At 45.5% G+C, this 19171-nt stretch overlaps 3 protein-coding genes across 3 annotated transcripts in view; 2 read left to right on the top strand and 1 right to left on the bottom strand.

Moving 5' to 3' along the window:
* The window catches only part of LOC133123121 (soluble guanylate cyclase 88E-like), a 20105-nt gene extending 16878 nt beyond the window's left edge, over positions 1 to 3227 (top strand). The window contains exons 17-19 of the mRNA XM_061233413.1: positions 1305 to 1451; positions 2200 to 2337; positions 3069 to 3227. Of these exons, the coding sequence (XP_061089397.1) occupies positions 1305 to 1451; positions 2200 to 2337; positions 3069 to 3227 (444 nt within the window). The remainder of the gene's footprint in view (positions 1 to 1304; positions 1452 to 2199; positions 2338 to 3068) is intronic.
* Positions 1 to 19171, top strand: part of LOC133124820 (pre-mRNA-splicing factor RBM22-like) — a 187365-nt gene that overhangs the window by 43583 nt on the left and 124611 nt on the right. The window lies entirely within an intron of this gene.
* LOC133124828 (ADP-ribosylation factor-like protein 3) lies at positions 12758 to 19157 on the bottom strand. Its single transcript, XM_061236350.1, has 6 exons — positions 19140 to 19157; positions 17492 to 17635; positions 15354 to 15470; positions 14885 to 14935; positions 14338 to 14523; positions 12758 to 13153 (listed from the first exon to the last, which is right to left on the bottom strand). The coding sequence occupies exons 1-6, from the start codon at positions 19155 to 19157 to the stop codon at positions 13106 to 13108; spliced, it is 564 nt and encodes a 187-aa protein (XP_061092334.1). The 3' UTR covers positions 12758 to 13105.

Raw genomic sequence — 19171 nt, 5'->3', positions numbered from 1 at the left:
AAAATATTAAAGTAAATCAGTGTTCATGCTCTTCGCAACATTATCATTATCCCTTGCCTTAAGCTCCCATAACTCATTGCAGAACCTTTGTCTGTGATGTCTATGAGAAAGTATTGAAGTGCTTGATGGGAATTGTATTGCAATACCATCTGAAGACCTGCTTTGGGTAGCATGACAGCTAGAAAATGTGATCTGAAACTTATAAAAATGTATGAATCTATATTTGATAAATATCACTACTACTAGAATAATCATGAGCAACATCATATGCATTTTAGGAAATCTGATGTTTAAATATATGACACATCAGTTCTTCTAAGCTGTAGCATTGCCTGGTCTCCTATGGTTATAAAACCATCTATGAACCACATTTGACTGCCTTTCAGTGTGATCGTCACGTGCGAGAGAGCAATGTGTGGTCAACTGTGTGTGTGTGTGGTAGACAGTATGTGTGTGTGTGGTCGACAGTGTGTGTGTGTGTGTGTGTGTGTGTGTGTGGTAGACAGTATGTGTGTGTGTGTGTGGTCGACAGTGTGTGTGTGTGTGTGTATGTGTGTGTGTGTGTGTGTGGTCGACAGTGTGTGTGTGTGTGTGTGTGTGTGTGTGTGGGGGGTGTGTGTGGTCGACAGTGTGTGTGTGTGTGTGTGTGTGTGTGTGTGTGAATGTGTGTGTGTGGTCGACAGTGTGTGTGTGTGTGTGTGTGTGTGTATGTGTGTGTGTGTGTGTGTATGTGTGTGTGTGTGTGTGTGGTCGACAGTGTGTGTGTGTGTGTGTATGTGTGTGTGTGTGTGTGTGGTCGACAGTGTGTGTGTGTGTGTGTATGTGTGTGTGTGTGTGTGTGGTCGACAGTGTGTGTGTGTGTGTGTGTGTGTGTGTGTGTGTGGGGGGTGTGTGTGGTCGACAGTGTGTGTGTGTGTGTGTGTGTGTGAGTGTGTTCTAGGGTGTCTGGGGGGGATGGGGAGGGGGGAGAGAATTAACGAACCAATTGATGTTGGCTGCCTGTAAACGGATGGAAATATCACTGCTCCTGTGAAAGGCAGTAGCGACACAAGCACTTGCAGCTGGGGATAATGGCCTTCAAAGCCAGGCGTTGATTAGGCCAGCCTTTCCCCGCAGATGGCGGCTCTTTCATTCCCTAATTACGAGCTGTTCTCCGAGCTGGCCGGCTCTGCGTTCGTGTACGTGGATATGGAAATTACAGTCTTTGCACAGCAGTCAGGGGAAATGATGAGCATTTATGTACGGTATCAAAAACCATTTTACGTTTTAAAAAAAAATTTGTTTCGGTTTTTTGTGGTTCTCAGGGAAACGTGGAAATTGAGACTTACTGGCTAAAGGGAAAGAGAGACAAAGACGGCAACGCCCAGGCAGCATGCCCTCAGCTAGAGACGCAGACCATCAGCAAGGCCGCCATCTCCCCCCCGGACCCCCCCATCAACCAGGACGTGTTGGTATGGCCCACCTTTGTCCTCTGCCTGGGGCTCCCTCTCCAGTCACTTATTTTTGACCTCATCAATTCCTTTCCGTGCCTCCTCTCCTCCTCCGAAGGGGAAGAGTGAGGAAAGTAGGCAAGGAAAGGAATTGAGGAAATGTTTATTGGGCAAATGGGAGTGTCCTTGCTCTTTCGAGTGTCTGTTTGAAGCCACGTCAATTAGCCGTGGCAGACGGGGAGAGTTGGTTCTTCCCCAGGTCGATCGTTTATACGTAACGTGTTCTGAAAAAATACTTCCGCAAAAGGATGCGGTCGCATTTCCTTGCTCAAGAATCCTTTGGGAGCCTCATAGCTCCTCGCCCATAACTAACAAAGAGCATTTAATGGGTTGGAATGTTGTTAAAGATGGCAGACCTCGATAGATTTCAGGGTCAGTTGAGGAACGAGGAGAGAAGGAAGGACAAAATAAGTGATTGGAATGAGCCCCACCTGTCTGTCTGTCTGTCTGTCTGTATCTATCTATCTCTCTCTCTCTCTCTCTCTCTCTCTCTCTCCATAGATTTATGTTTAGTTTTTGGTCTGCCTTCTGTCTGATCCATTTCTCCATCTTTGTCGGCACTAAACAGATCCGTCTGTAAAAGTTCTGAATTTTCTTTTACTCGCTAGAATACTTCCCAGTAGCTCTGTCATGAATGTTCAAGTTGGAAGATACCATTTCCGGTGACCGTGGGGGTGGGGTGGGGGTTGGGGTGTCCTGGTTGCCGTAGGTCTTTCCCTCAGTAGCGGGCGAGGATGAGGACGATATGAAGTCGGTTCCCTCACATTGTATCAAGATGGAGGCTTCTGGTAACTCTCTGGAGGAGACCATGGAGGAATGCCGGGTTGAGGATTCCTCCATGAGTAAGGTGAGATGGGGGAGGGCTGTAGCGGATATTTAGGGGCGGCCTGTAGCGTAGTGGTTAAGGTAAATGACTGGGAAACACAAGGTCGGTGGTTCGAATCCCAGTGTAGCCACAATAAGATCCGCACAGTCGTTGGGCCCTAGAGCAAGGCCCTTAACCCTGCATTGCTCCAGGGGAGGATTGTCTCCTGCTTAGTCTAATCAACTGTATGTCGCTCTGGATAAGAGCGTCTGCCAAATGCCAATAATGTAATGTATTAATGTAATGTAATGTAATTTATTTGATACGATATTGTATCAGTGAAGCAGCTGAAAAACATGGTCACCCAATAATGAGTGGGGTTAGAACTCACCCCCATGTGGTCTTCTGTCCTTCTCAAAGAACTCAAAGAAGTTGACTCAAATGAAATGTTCCCAAAAGTGTAATCCCCTGCCCATCTGCTCCATTTTGCATTTAGTTTGTTGTTTGGGGCAGCCTGTAGCCCAGTGGCTAACGTGCTTGACCGGGACCTGGAAGATTGGTGGTTCAAACCCCAGTGTAGCCACAATAAGATCAGAGCAGCTGTCGGGTCCTTGAGCAAGGCTGTTAACCCGGGGGGGGGGGGGGGATTGGCCCCTTGTTAATCCAATCAACCGTAAATTGCTTTGGATAAAAGCATCAGCTGAATAACTAATGTAATGTCTACTGGTCCGTCTCAGTGAACTCACCCCCGTCCTCTCCCCTGTCCTTCTCAGTCTCACTACAAGGACACGCCCCAGGACAGCGGTCTGCAGGACGGGCACATCCAGCTGAACTCGGCCGAGTTCAACGGACGCGACTCCATCATGGAGTCCCCCGAGGGCTCCTGTGACTCCCATGGCCTGGAGAAAAGCACCATGTGCCTCCTGTCCTGAAGAGGGCGCTGTGGGGTACCCCCCCCCCCCCAACGCCCACTACCCCTCCTACCTCTCTTCTCCTTAAATGTTCCCAAACGTGTAAAGCCCCGCCCATCTGCTCCTCCTTGAAGGCTCAAATGAGCCGGGCAAGAGCAATGGAGCACAGACGTGTGTTTGGATCCAAAACAAATGCTATTTGAACTTAGTTCTGCGGAGGATTTATGACTCTCATGTTGCATTCTCTTGGATCACAGAGCACACAGTAGACCGGCACTTTTTGGACAGTACGGGCAGGACGGCAAGACAGCAAATAAAATATACTTAGCTATAGCGGTGTAGATAGGCAATAGCCCTATATAAGAGGCTATTTCATGGGTAGTAGGATTGTGCTTGGTGTAGCTCTTTATCTATGTTTGTGAAAGAACAACATACGCTTCTTGTTTGCTGCGTCCATGTTGTGTTGTCCCACATCTGGTTTGGAATTCTAATATATATTATATATTTTGTATTTCAAAATGGACACCAGGGCTTTGTGGGATATTTGGCACACGTGCCTAATCTGCGGCTCTGAAAAAGTTAATCTTTTAACCAAGGAGAGGCAACCCTAGCAGTGCCAGATATGGTCCTGGTTTTGGCCCCATCCGAACATAACTGGCTTCCTTTTAATTAGTTGTAGTTCATCTTGTGTCATGAATGCAGGAGAATCAACGGTCAACGTTTCACCATTCAGAATATTCAGGCTCAATCATCCATCAAAAAGTCCATCAAATGTTTTTTTTTTTTCCTGTGTCGTCGCCTTTTCTCATGGAGCTAATAGGTTGGCTTTTATCTAGCCTGTTTCACTTCAGCATGATGTGTTTGTCAGTGGTATATGGTGAGGATGCTGTGTATGTTTATAGTTCCGTCCCTGTGCTGCAGTTCCAACATGGATGTGGATGTAAATACACACAAATAAAAATAAATAAATGTCTGCACTTTAATGACATATACATCTTTTCATTTTAAATCCAATGTGTTGGGAGTACAGAGACAAAACAACACGACACCAATTACCTCTCTGTCCAAATACTCACAGATTGCTCTGCATTTTATTTAATTGACATACCGTATGTGCTTCAAACTCAAAGCCGTTTTTAAAGGCATTACATTACATTATACATATATATTACATATATTTATCTGACGCTTTTATCCGAAGTGACTTACAGTTGATTAGACTAACCGGGGGACAATCCCCTCTGGCGCAATGCAGGGTTAAGGGCCTTGCTCAAGGGCCCAACAGCTGTGCAGATCTTATCGTGGCTACATCAGGGATTGAACCACCAAACCTTCTGGGTCCCAGTCGTGGACCTTAGCCACTGGGCTACAGGCTACCCATACACACTGGGGCTTTCTGGATTCTATGCCGTGTCAGTCCCTTCCATCTGATTGGTTGGATCAGGAGCATGCTCAGTGGAGTCCAGCTTCGCTCTCTCATTTCCCAGGGAACTGTTTTTATATCTGCCTTCCTTAATGTCTGCCACTTTCCCCTGTTCTGTTTTTTAACATATTTTTTCTGCACTTGTTTTTAAAACCTAGTAACTAAAATAGATGCACACACACTGTGCACCGGACAACAGGCTGGAGTGAAAATTCCCATTCGTTCTGATAACAACTCGACAGAAAGATAGCACGGCATAGTCCGGTGGTTCGCAAACCCGTTCCTGTAGATCGACCGGTTTTCACTCCAACCTTTAATAAAGCACGGTTCACTCAACAGCAAATTCGATCTCGCCGAGCTGTTAATCGGTAGAATCAGGAGTGCCAAATTACTGAAATTAATGGAAAAGTACACGACAGTACGCATCTCCCAACCAATTTAAACCTTTGAAGAGTAGGTCTTTTAGAGTAACATTTTCAAAGTTCAAAGTCAGCTCTAGAACGCCGTTGCTTTCAGTTACCAGTAGTGGTCGTTACATCAGAATATCAGCTTCATCATATAAATCACATATGTGACCCGTTCAGTCGTAATCAGTCGGTAGTATCCCAACATCACGTAACTCTTGCGTCGAAACTCTGAAGTCGTCGAAACGAGACAAAACTCCCTTGATATCTGGAGTAAAGATACATTTGGAATCGTACATTCTCCTCTTTCGATTATTCTCTAAAACTCAAAATACGATGTGGGGTCAATACGACTAATTTTGATAGAGCAGGTCACATATTTGTGATCTCACACCTCAAATGGTTTAACTGTGTGAGCTATTGGTGTGAGATATCTCTGTGCGCCTTGTATTTCTCAACAAACAGATGAAACAGAAACGTGTGACATCCACATCTTCCTTTATTGCTGAAGCGGAATAAATAAATAAATCAATAAAATAAGTTTAAAAAAAACGTGCATTTCACGTGTTAGACCCACAACAAACACGCGAGTAGGGTTCCCATTTATTGACCCCCTCGATCAGAAGAAATATTGATCCTTCTTTCCAGGTGGCTGGTTTTGACAGTACACAGACTGAGACGCTCAAAGTGACGCACAGAAACACTTAAAGGTACAATAGGTAATCTCGGACCTCTAACGGTCAAGAGAGTAATTGCAGCAACAAACCACAACAACCACAACACACAAGCCCACTTAGACACTATTTATCGCGCGCTGACGATGAACCCCCCTTCCCACCATTGGCTGTAGCAATTAGAACCAATTTTCAGCCAATGGGCTTGAATTATTGTACAGTTATGCAATGTTTTGGTACATCAACTGTATATTTTGAAACCCAAATTGAAGGACTATAAGCACAAGCAGAGGGTGAGTCAGCATGTCAGTGAGCCTTTCTCAGTGACAGGAAGGGACTTACAATGGTCTTGTAACAATGGTTTAACACAAAAATCTTACCTATTGTATCTTTAACAGCAAAGACATTCAAGCATTACATGATATGGCGATCTTTGGTGTATGAACCTCAATCAAGCGTGTAAGCCTCAACAGCAATATGAATACCCGTGTGAAAAAAAATATTATACTACCCTGGTCAAGCTAGGTTTTGAAACAGTTGGTGGGCCAGCTCAGACAGCTCCATACGCAAAATGGTTTGACCAGCTCAAGCTATGTTTTGAAACAGCTGGTACTGTAGCTGGATGTTACACCAGGGTACGCATGCTTGGTATAAACTTTAATTATACTTCAAGTATTCTTGATTATGAAGTCGTGTACTTCAGATCAACATTCAATTTATTCACAGGGGAACTCAAATGTAACCACGTGTTACCATAGCAAAGTGTCGTTTCACAAAAAAGGAAACCCTTGCGCTGGCCCTCCATCTTGTGTCGAAGCACTCTCCCCCTGGGCAATTTTCACAGCCTTTCGTAACGGGCGATGACGCGGTCGGTGTGTTTCGAAAACACGAGGTGAAAAGAACCAAAAAAAAAAAGTCCCTCTAGCAGCCTTCATGGAAAATGAAAATGACAACGTAAGGTGCTGATGTGATGGTGAATGCGTTCGCTACAGTCACGCTATAGCTGAGTGACGACAACACTTCTTTTTGACATTCAGGTCGCTCGATTGCTGAATTTCCCTTCCAGCAAACGAGGAGAGGACACACGGCGGTTTTTGCACAATCAAAGTAACTCACAAAGCTGAGATGAATGCATTCATACCCCCCTACTCTGGGAGTAACTCCGGCCACGGCCATCTGTTCAGTGAATGCCAGGGCATGTAGAAACACATTTCCAACTCGGACACACAAGTTCTCATAATTACCTTGATTCGAACAGATGTGCTGTAGCAAAGCTTCACTGGGTTTGCGATGGCAACACAAATGATCTTATGATATCTGATCACAGCCACAAATTCCATCCAGAGACAAGAGAAGGGGATAAACCGCATACTAGCATATTACTCATTTTACATTTAACATTTTAGTCATTTGGCAGACGCTTTTAATCCAAAGCGACTTACAGGTGCATAGGTTCTACCATAAGTCAGAGCATCACATCCAGAAACTAGCAAAATACACAGGAAATGCTGTTCTAAGAAGTGCATTTTAAAAATATATATTATTATTTATTTATTTTTTTTGGGGGGGGGGGGGTTAGACAAGGATAGGGATATCAGAAAGGAGGGGCAGGGGAAATCAGGAGGGAGGACTAAGGTAGAGTACTATTTAGTACTCATACTAAATAGTATGCTAGTATGCGGTTTCGAAGGAGTAGTTTGCTAAGTTTGTGGTTTCGAACACAGCCTAGCACTACCAAGATGTTTTTCAGGTTACAAGATGTGGACAGGACTAGTACCTCTAAACCAGTGGTCCTCACTCCTGGTCCTGGAGAGCCACAGGGTGTGCTAGGGTCCTCACTCCTGGTCCTGGAGAGCCGCAGGGTGTGCTGGGGTCCTCACTCCTGGTCCTGGAGAGCCACAGGGTGTGCTGGCTTTTGTTGTTACTCAGCACTTAACTGTGTCAACTGCTTTCATCGATCATACAGGTGAACTCACCTCACCTGGATTCTTGGGTCTGGATTGGTTGCTGATTTTAAGGCGAAAACAAGAACCAGCACACCCAGGACCAGGACTGAAGATCACCACTCTAAACAGCAAACAGTGGGTTTATATGCAGCCAGCTACATTGCTGACTTGAGATTGGGGTGCCACGTCTCACACCTTTAATTGCATGCTGTCCTGGGAAAGGAAATTGAAAGGAGGAAGCAGGAAGTGGGAGGGAGGAAGTAGGCCAAGGTACTTTCCTTCCCTGAGTGAAGCAGCTTACAGAACAAGAAAACTAACTGTGACGGGTTAAAGGTACCTGCCAAGTGATATGGACACACAATCTGTGATTGGCTGATCTGAACCTGCTGCCCTCCAGGCGTCACTGAGGGAAGGAATGTACCACAGGCGCAGGAAGAGGGAAGCAGGAAGTGGGAAGAGGGAAACAGGAAGTGGGAAGCAGGAAGCAGGAAGTAGGAAGTAGGAAGCAGGAAGTGGTCGCAGTAAGCAGTGGAGGACTTGCCCCAGGAGTTCTTCTCCTCCTCTGACACTCCAGGCTCCGGTCTCCCGTTATTACCTAATCGTTGTTTATGTTGTTTGTTCGTGTTTTTGTCGGCGGGCGGGCGGGCGAGCGGGCGCGGTCAGATAGAGTTCCCCATGGAGGGGCAGGAGGAGCTGCGCCGGAAGGTGGCCTCCTCGCGGTCCATGCTGCAGGCGGGCGTGGGCCGCGCGTCTTTGGGCAGGGGCTCCAGGGTGCAGCGGAAGCAGAAGGCGTAGAAGAAGGCCACCAGCAGGAGGAAGCACACCACGCAGAAGATGATGACGATGAGGATGGTGTGCACGCGCATGTGCGTGTCGTCGGGGGGGAAGCCGGGGAAGACCGTGGGCGGGGGCGGGGTCACGGGCGACGTTGGGCCGCCCGATGCCCGGAAAAGGGCATCCGTCATGGCGTTACCCCGTCTCTCTCTCTCTCAGTGTGGTCCCAGATGCGCAGAGATCGGTTGACTGTCTCCAACCTGCCGAACGAAATGACCCAACAGCAGCTTATTGTGTATTTTAGTGAACTAGAAACAGCAAACTTGTTAAAAGATTTAACAAACCTTTTTTCGCAAAGGCAAAATGGTGGGTGGGTTTGCGACCACCATATGTTTGTAGTCTAGTGGCTAAGGTACTTGACCGTGACTGGGAAGGTTGGTTCGATCCCCGGCGTAGCCACAATAAGATCCGCACAGCCGTTGGGCCCCTGAGCAAGGCCCAAAATCCTGCATGTCACCCGGGGGGATTGTCCCCTGCTTAGTCTAATCAATTGTTTACATTGCATCACATTAATGGCATTTGGCAGATGCTCTTATCCAGAGCGACATCCAACAAAGTGCAAAGTGCAAACCCATAACCATGGATAAGTACGCTGAAAGACCCTAGAGGGAAGTACAATTTCAACTGCTACCTGCACAACAAAGATAAGTACCATGGCCTATTTGATCATCATCATTTTTATTTATTCATTAATTAATTAATTAATTAATTGTAATACCGCAACACGCAGTTGCTGTGACTTGCTTTGGACATTCAGCTAAATAAAACATTATTATAATTGCTACATTTGACTGTAGTTTGACAGCCCTTTTGCGAATCCACCAAATTCAAATTCATTCAGAGTGTACTGAAGCCCTAACTAGTTCCCCTTTTCTCATGAAACAGATGCCCTGATAGGGACACTGTCCCCCAGGAGGTGCTGTACTTGTTATGAGATCTTTAACTGAGGTCTCTAATTCCTCCTCTTTTATCAATAGTACTGGGCGACAGCACTGCAGTCCCAGGCAGAATCTATTACTCCCCTCCTCAGTCTTTACCATAGACATCTATGAGGATTAACTGGGGCAGCCTGTAGCGTAGTGGTTAAGGTAAAGGACTGGGACACGCAAGGTCGCAAGCTCGTCTAGTTCTAATCCCGGTGTAGCCACGATAATATCCGCACAGCCGTTGGGCCCCTGAGCAAGGCCCTTAGCCCTGCATTGCTCCAGGGGAGGATTGTCTCCTGCTTAGTCTATAATAAACTGTACGTCGCTCTGGATAAGAGCGTCTGCCAAATGCCAATAATGTAATGTGATGTAATGACTGTACACCCCCTGCCCCCATCCTGCGTATCTTAGCACCTTTGCTCCCATTGTTAATTTGCATTTAAAACAAGTTCTCAGTTGACCTTTCCGGCTGAAATGAAGCGAATAAGGGAATAAGATGTGGAAAGAAGTTTAGCTTCTGCCGTGGGCTCAGGACGAAGACATTATCTGCAGTTAGCAGACATGCGCAATTAATTATAGTGCATTAAAAATAGCTTGCATTTATGCCTATGAAAGCCAGTGGCAGGCAAATACGTAACATCCATGGCCATGATTGCACTAATTCAATTGAATCGATACATAATTCAATTTAATTGGTTCGATACATAAATCTGCTATACACTGTACCTTACAGTGTACCTGTATGTACTCCACCTTAACTCAAAATTAATTCTTTTCACATACCAAAAGTAAAATTTGTATACTTAGGACTTTTTTTAGACTACTATTAGACTGGCAGGTAACTCACCATCAGTAACACTCACCGACATCCTAAACAGAGGAACACTTGCACACACTCATGGACTCAACAGACACGATCATGCACGGAAAGACCAACACAAACACACACACACGCAGTTACCTCACACTCTTCTCTCACCTCCTGCGTGCTGTCCTCTCTTCCAGTGTCTCTACTGTGCGGTAAGGAGTCTCCACGTCCAGAGAGAGGGGAAAAAAACAAGATGAAAGTGAGAAAAGAGGAAGTGTGTGTTTGTGTGTGTGTGTGTGAAAGAGAGTGGGAGAGAGGTGAGAGAACGAGAGAGGGGAGAGAGGGGAGAGAGGGTCTGAGAGGCGAGGTTTCCATGACGACGCTCGCCGAGACTCAAAGTACATGGGTGTGACATCATCACTTGATTCCAGCGGGCAACTGGCTGTGACAGATAAATGGTGAAAGAAGCTCAGGAGCATCTGAGTGGAGTAACATCTATCACTCAACACTGTCTCAGTGTGGAGTAACATCTTTCCCTCAATACTGTCTCAGTGTGAAGTAACATCTATCCCTCAATACTGTCTCGGTGTGGAGTAACATCTACCACCCAATACTGTCTCGGTGTGGAGTAACATCGATCCCTCAATACTGTCTCAGTGTGGAGTAACATCTATCCCTCAATACTGTCTCAGTGTGGAGTAACATCTATCCCTCAATACTGTCTCAGTGTGGAGTAACATCTATCCCTCAATACTGTCTCGGTGTGGAGTAACATCTATCCCTCAATACTGTCTCAGTGTGGAGTAACATCTATCCCTCAATACTGTCTCAGTGTGGAGTAACATCCATCACCCAATACTGTCTCAGTGTGGAGTAACATCTGTCCCTCAATACTCTCTCAGTGTGGAGTAACATCTATCCCTCAATACTGTCTCAGTGTGGAGTAACATCCATCACCCAATACTGTCTCAGTGTGGAGTAACATCTGTCCCTCAATACTGTCTCAGTGTGGAGTAACATTTATCACTCAATACTTTCTCAGTGTGAGACAGTATTGAACATTTATTAATGTATTTACTTTTTTCTGCACCAGTAGGTCACCTAGGAGCGTCAGAGAGAGTGGGGAGGAACTAAATATTAAATCAGGTAGCTGAATAATAAGAAGGCATTTATTTATTGGTTATTTTAGGAAATAACAATCCTTCTGTGAGAGTGACCCCTCTTTTTTTTGGATTATTTATCTCCTGGTTCGATTTACACAACAGCTTTCCAGCATCTGTTCACTCTGGCTTTAGTCTCAAAATGGAGGCATCTTTAAATCTACTGTCAGCTTACCCACAACACCCCCACCGCCTCCACTGAAAAATGAATTGGGAAATGGCACAGGAAATTTGTGACTAAAAAGATTCTGATCAAGGATCTTTACTTGGGCACAAGATGCAGCTGCAGTCTAACCCCGCCGATGTTGACAAGAAGTGAAAAGGCTTGATTTTCCCTCAGGCAAGTTCTGTGGTCTTCTGCTCGAGTTGAGGCTATGCTGCCTCCTGCTGGCCACCAGAGGAAATGTCTTTATTCAGCTACAGATGACTGAAAACTCCTCCCGACTAAAGGTCAAGGTGAGAGGAGGTTTTTCTTTTAGCCCAGAGTTCTACAAACAAACTAATTATGTCCATGAATCAGGTGTCTTAGTTCTGGGCTAAAAGACAAACGTGCACCGACCTTTCAGATGAGATTTCCCACCCCTGGAAAAAAAAACCTAACAAACAGAACATCTTATTTAATATGATGATGGTGGTGGTGATGATCATTAGGATTGCACATACATTTTTCATATTCAAAGCATCAACTCATTATATGAAGATTAATTCACAACCAGTTCCCATTCATTTTAAACTGACAATGCAGAACTTTGTCAGCTGTTACCCACATACTGTTATCCAGCTAACTCAGTAATCCTGCTTTGTGGGTTTTACTCAGTGCAGTTATCCAGCTAACTCAGTAATCCTGCTTTGTGGGTTTTACTCAGTGCAGTTATCCAGCTAACTCAGTAATCCTGCTTTGTGGGTTTTAGTCAGTACAGTTATCCAGCTCACTCAGTAATCCTGCTTTATGGGTTTTACTCAGTGCAGTTATCCAGCTAACTCAGTAATCCTGCTTTGTGGGTTTTACTCAGTGCAGTTATCCAGCTAACTCAGTAATCCTGCTTTGTGGGTTTTACTCAGTACAGTTATCCAGCTAACTCAGTAATCCTGCTTTGTGAAACGGGGCCCAGGAAGGGGCCTATTGAGAACACAAGATAAAAAAGCAGAAGTCTGTAAAGAACAACTAAGAGGACTTTATTATCACAAAACCAAAACATGAAGAAATAAACCACAGACACAAACACATCATACAAATCGCTCTATTTCTAATTATTCTGATGGATGCGTGGAATGCTCACTAGTACAATTTCAAATCAGATATTGCCTTCTTAACTGTGCAGAAATGGCATAACTCCCGGTATGTGTGTATGTGTGTGTGTGCAACATACACCTATGTTTTACATGTAGAACAATATGCACTTATTCAAGTAATTAATCAATGCTGTTGTTATTACAGTTCCTCTGGATCTTTCTCCCATATCGTCTTTGAAAAAAACAACAAACATCCTCCCTCAATTCATGGTGCCCAACTTGCCATGTTAGTCTGAAGTGACATTCATGGATTCATCAGAATTATATTCATTGCCATGGCGATTAGTTAATTCATGAGTACTGTACAGTAATGGAACAGATCCAAGGACGAAGAAATGTATTGGTCCGAGAACAGAACCAGGAGGAGTATAAACCAGAAGAAGAAAAAGGTCTGCGGCATATTCTCTTTTCGAAGTCAAGTTTGACCAACTTCATTTTTTCAGATTACAGAAGCTGTTACAGATCCAAGTCATGCCATCCTGTTGGGACAAATAGAGAAAACATTCAGCAAAATATTCATATTACATGCAGAGGTTTTATTAGACTGGACTTTGAAGTACTTTCAGTCTTTCCCGAAAACATAAATAGAGGGTAGGATTAAACGTGACTCTTACATGTTGGTGGTGCCATTTGACTGTGGCATGATTAATTCTGTTTTGAACAGGAAACCAGTGTATTGGTTCATTTAATAAATACATCAGGACTGGATTGCAGTAGATTTTTAATATAAGTTTGCATTTGCATAACATGGAGTTTGCATGTTGCGTGTTCTCCCCATTTGCATGTTCTCCCCGTGTCTGTGTGGGTTTCCCCCGGGTTCTCCAGCTTCCTCCCACAGTCCCAACACATGCAGGTCAGATTCTTTGGAGACACTAAATTGCTACTTTGCCCTTGACCAAGGCACTGACCTCAGAACTGGAGTTGGTCATAGGGTGCTCGACTGTGGCTGCCCACTGCCCACTAACCAGGATGGGTCGAATGCAGAGGATACATTTTGTTGCCTTAGAAGGCAATGACAATCATGAATAAATAAATAAAATAATAAATTAATATTTGGGACACGTCTGAGAGTGCACATGAATTAGTAGCAACCAATAATCATTGGCATTGATTTGTTGGTTGTTACCCACATATACCAGCATGCTACGTGATTGCTGTACGACAGTGTTTTAACCTGGTAGTAAGGGTCATAATTGGTTGATGAGGCTGATCCAGGATTAGAGAACCTGAACGGTAAAGTCCAGGGGTCCTGCTAAGTGTGTCTTCCCCCATGGCCTTAACCTCCTGATTTCACCAAGTTTTTCTTGGTCAGAGAATTGTACTACTTAGCAAAATACCGGGGAGGACTTTTACTTTCTGAACCTGCATTCTCCACCTCCAAAGTGAATCACACAGGAAACTTTATCCTCCTCTATTCTTAAGCACTGTGTTTCCTAAAACATTTTTATAGATATAATCCTTGTCCTTGTCCAAGTCCTTATCTTTGTCGTATTCCTAGCACTTGGATCCGTACTTCCCTCTAGACTTTCATCGCACTTGTCCCTGGTTAAGGTTATGCACTCTGTTGCATGTCACACTGGATAAGAGTGTCTGCCAAATAAATGCCTATAATGTAATGTATGTAATGAAAATCCAGGCGCCCCCTGGTGGTCAAACGCCATACCTGCACACCCTCTCCTGAAAGCGCACAGCAGGCCTGGATCTGCCACTCCCGGTCCCGGTAGGTGTGCAGGTTGAGTCCCTCGGCGATCTCGCTGGCAGGGGACGCCGTGGCCAAGTCCTGCTTGTTGGCGAAGACTAGAATGGGCACGCCCTTCAGGGTCTCTTCCATGACCAGCTCAGAGAGCTCCTGCAGGCACAGCCACAGTCACCAGGGGGCAGCACTGAGACCAAAGTCAGAGTTAACGCTAACAAGAAGCACAGCAACCGTTTTGGGCACAGCTCAGATCTGCCCCAGATTCTTTGAGAATTTTTTGGATGCATTCATAAAGTGCAGTGAGTCTACTCACAACACAATACTGTTTCATTATTTCATTTCAAATTGCACAGTCAATATTATACTTCAAAACAGGATTGGAAAACTCATTATTTGAGCCGGGGTTACCAGCTGGTGGCCAGCTTCTTCCTCTGCCCTAGAGAGTAACAGCATTCCATACACAGGAAATTATAAAATATGACACACCATTATCACAGAGGTATTTTCACCTTACCTGCCCTGTCTCTTCAAACCGCTTTTTGTCGGCACTGTCTATGACGTAGATCTGGAAGGAAAAGGGACACTTTACCCTTCTCAAGCTAGGTTTTGAAACAGTTGGTAGCTGGCTGACCAGTTCAGAACCAGCTCCCAGTTGACATTGACCAGCTCAAGCTATGTTTTGAAACAGCTGGCAAGCCACCAGATCTGACAAGCTACCGGCACTATCTGGTTAACCAGATCATATCTGGCTAGACCAGCTTGATGACCAACTTGGCCATGCTGGTTGACCAGCCCATACCCAGCTAGACCAGCTTATGACCAGCTTCATAAACCAAAAATTTCAAGCTGGTCAATCTGGCATAGCTGGATTTGACACCAGAGTACTGCTCTTTTTCAGGAAAGAAATGTCAGCCCAGTTCAATTTTGTTTCCGGTTGCAGACATTGTTCAGAACTGGGAAAGCGAACTGGACCCCGGACTCACCAGCAGGTCCGTGTTCTCTAAATACTTCCTCCAGAAGGACCGGATCTGCCTCTGTCCCCCGATGTCCCACACGTTCAGCTTCATGCCGTTTGAGGCCACGCACTTAATGTTGAATCCCTGAAAAATAAAGAAATAAAACATTGTAGACATTTAGCAAACACACTTATACCATTGTTACTTACATAGTATCAGCTCATAAGGACGGATATACAGCATGAATTCAACTTACATTACCTTACACAAGCGTACAATGGCAACATTAGCCCTGGGAATCAAACCTACAACCTAGAGACATACATTGTTGAACCCTGTGGGGTAATGTGTCCCCTGTATTTCACCCAACCTAGTTTACTTAGGAGCAGTGGACAGCCACAGTGCAGCACCCGGGGACCAACTCCAGTCCTCAGGCCAGTGCATTAGGCAAGGGCAATGGCAGAAGTGTACCCAGCCCAGGAGGAAACCTGAGTACCTGGAGTAAACCCACACAAACATGGAGAGAACATGCAAACTCCACACAGAGAGGATCTGGCCGGCCCGAGAATCAAACCCAGAACCTCCTGCTGTGAGGCAGCAGTGCGAACAACTGCGCCACCTTGCTGTGGTCCCCTCACCATCATGCTACACTGCCAGCCTACCCCTCATTCAATCCATCCATCCATCCATCCATCCATGGTCATGGGGTGCTGGAGCCTATCCCAGTGTGCATTGCTCGAGGAGCAAGGATACACCTTGGACAGATCGCCAATCCATCCCGCACACTCATACCTGCGGGTAATTTAGACTATCCAATCAGCCTAACCTGCATGTTTTTGGGCTGTGTGGATGATGCTATTTTCTTTCTGTGAGGCAACAGTGCGACCCACTGCCCCACCGTGCCACCGCCCACCCCCACTGTTAAGGTCAGTCTCCGCCAAACATCCGTGACGAGACGTGTCAAGACTAGAGACATCTCAGAACGTCCGTGTTTAAATCTCAAACCGTCCGCGAGGATGGACTAGGCAGACACCAAAGAGTCAACAAATATACGACTATTTCCATGACGACCTGAGTTATCTGTAACGTTAAATCACAAATTGTTCTGAAACTCCAGGCTTAAGACTCAACGCGCTCAGTAAAACTGGACAGTTCACACCGATAAAACTTCCTTCTAGCAACGTTCTAAAACCATCCCGTCTCGGCTGTTTGGTGGAGACTGGGCTTTGTGTGTTAACCACAGTGGAACAGCTTGTGACAGATGCCTTCTGGATCAACAACCTGAGCCTTGATTTACTTACAGTATGTATCATCCATCCTATGGTGTGTAGGATAGACCCCCTACTCAACCAGCTGAATTTCTGATGTGTTTAATCCCCTCGCTAATCCTATTTAAGCCTTGCACACTGCCCGTCCCATCCTACTTTGCTGCCTCAAACGTCAGTTAAAGCTTGCACCATGCATGCAGTGTTTTACGGTCCCTGGCCCCCATTTTAAATAGGCCCCTACCCCTCATCCACATGCCAGAGAGCTGTGCAGTAGAGGTGGGGGTGGAAGGGGGGCATTTAGGAGATGTTCAAACCTGGAACACTTTCACACATATCCCCCCTGCTGTAAAATCCAGCTATGCCAGCTTGACCAGCTTGAAAATTGAAATTTACATTACATTACATTATTGGCATTTTGGCAGACGCTCTTATCCAGAGCGACGTACAGTTGATTAGACTAAGCAGGAGATAATCCTCCCCTGGAGCAATGCAGGGTTAAGGGCCTTGCTCAAGGGCCCAACGGCTGTGCGGATCTTATTGTGGCTACACTTGGATTAGAACCACTCACCTTGCGTGTCCCAGTCATTTACCTTAACCACTACGCTACAGACCGCCCCGAGCTGGTCATGAAGCTGGTCGAGCTGGGTATGAGCTGGTCAACCAGCTAGTGCTGGTAGCTTGTCTGAGCTGGTCAACCAGCTAAACCAGGCGGTTCAAGCCCCAGTGTAGCCACACAGCTGTAGGGCCCTTGAGGAAGGCCCTAAACCCCACATTGCTCCAGGGGGGATTGTCCCCTGCTAGGTCTAATCAACTGTAAGTCGCTTTGGATCAATAACTAGCTAAATAACTGCAGTGTAGTGTAATGTACTGTGTATGTTTAGCGGGTTTCTCGCCCACCTGCGTAGGTGTGATCGTGCTGAGGTCTTCACTGGCCAGCTTCTTCAGCAGCGTGGTCTTTCCCGCGTTGTCGAGGCCCAGGAGAACGATCCTCACCTCCTGCTCGGTGGAGGCCTTCAGCTTCTCTATTACCGAGAAGAGACCCTGAGAGATAACAATAATGATTATAAATAATAATGAAATAATTCCTCGGAATTAGACGGCGCTTTTCTCACCAGCTGGCGACTCAAAACACTTGAAGAGTGGCAAGGGGGAACCTGGCCTGAACCACCACCAGTGTGTAGCGCCCATCTGGCCGATGCAACGGCAGCCATTTTGTGCCAGAACGCTCACCATACATCAGTTGAGGGGGACAGGGAGAGAATTACTTGTTGCCAATTGAATCAGAGGATGATTAGATGGCAGGTTCAGAGAGCCAGGATGGGAATTTTGCCAGACACCGGGTGACCACTGCCAAGTCAAGCATCCATTACATGTTAATTCATTTTCCCACCAACATTATGATTGCAAATCAGAGTGTATGTGCGTTAAAAACACGTGTGCGTGTTCACTGAGATGTTTAAAGAAAGGCTGTACATGTGCACTTACTTTAGATATTGTTTCAAGATCACCAACATCTTGATGGACAGATGGGGTTGTGGTGACAGAGTGATCTTTGGAGAAGCTGAATTGGGAGCTTATTCAGTCTACTTGCCTTAATCCTAAACTAAATTTAGGCACAGATATATATAGATATATATATAAATAATTATTTATTTATGTGTAGGCTCCTCACATTAGTGTAATGAACTGTTGGCTTCTGGTGAAAAAAGAGTTCATGAAAGAGCCAGAGCAATTGAGAAATATGACTATGATTAATACGAACTGGTAAATCTAGATCGGGGTTTGTATTTAGAGCAGTTTCTATGCATAGGTGGCAAGAGCAGTCTATGGAAATGTCGGGATGGGGGGGCAGATACCGCCTCCTCCCCCCATGGTCACCTAGGGCAGCAGATGCATTGCGTATATTATCATTCTTAAAGGAAACCTCACAGTCTTCTTTGACAGGATCAAATTAGCTTTGAAGAGCCCAAAAGCAGAAGACGACTGTGACCTTGGATTACGCCGCCCCCCCCCCCCCCCCGTGCCCTTACTCCTCAACGGACAGATGGCTTCTCTTAAAACGAAATCAGCAAGCTTCTTCCGAGAGTGTTAGTCAAAAGTTGACACAGATCTTTGCCAGGATCTCTCGGCTAGGATCAAGAAGCGTTTAATTGTTGTCGTGCGGATGGTTCCAAACACAGGACCTGAAGAACCCTGCTCGAGCTAGGTTTGAATACAGCTGGTAGCTGGTTGAACAGTTCATACCAGCTCCATACACAACATGGGTTTAAAACAGCCAGTAGCTGGTAATTTCAAGCTGGCGATAGCTGGATTTTACACCAGGGAATGTTAAATTTAAAATCATTAAGAGCTATAAGGAATAGTCATTCCATATACGTAAATATGATGACCTTTTTCATAAATAGGAAGGTAAATAGGAAGATAGAAGATTTACTTCCTTTATCTTCCTTATTGTATTAGAATTGTCTAATAAAAAGCCAGCTGACAGCATTCTACAGTTGCAGTAAACCAGCATACACAGGCGTAGGTATCTCTAGCAGCTTACCTTCTCAGCCTCTCCCATCTTGCGTAGTGTAT

Source organism: Conger conger, chromosome 3, assembly GCF_963514075.1.
Source record: "Conger conger chromosome 3, fConCon1.1, whole genome shotgun sequence".
Classification (NCBI taxonomy): domain Eukaryota; kingdom Metazoa; phylum Chordata; class Actinopteri; order Anguilliformes; family Congridae; genus Conger; species Conger conger.
The sequence above is the reverse complement of the archived record's forward strand: the minus strand, read 5'-3'. Positions and strand labels throughout refer to the sequence as shown.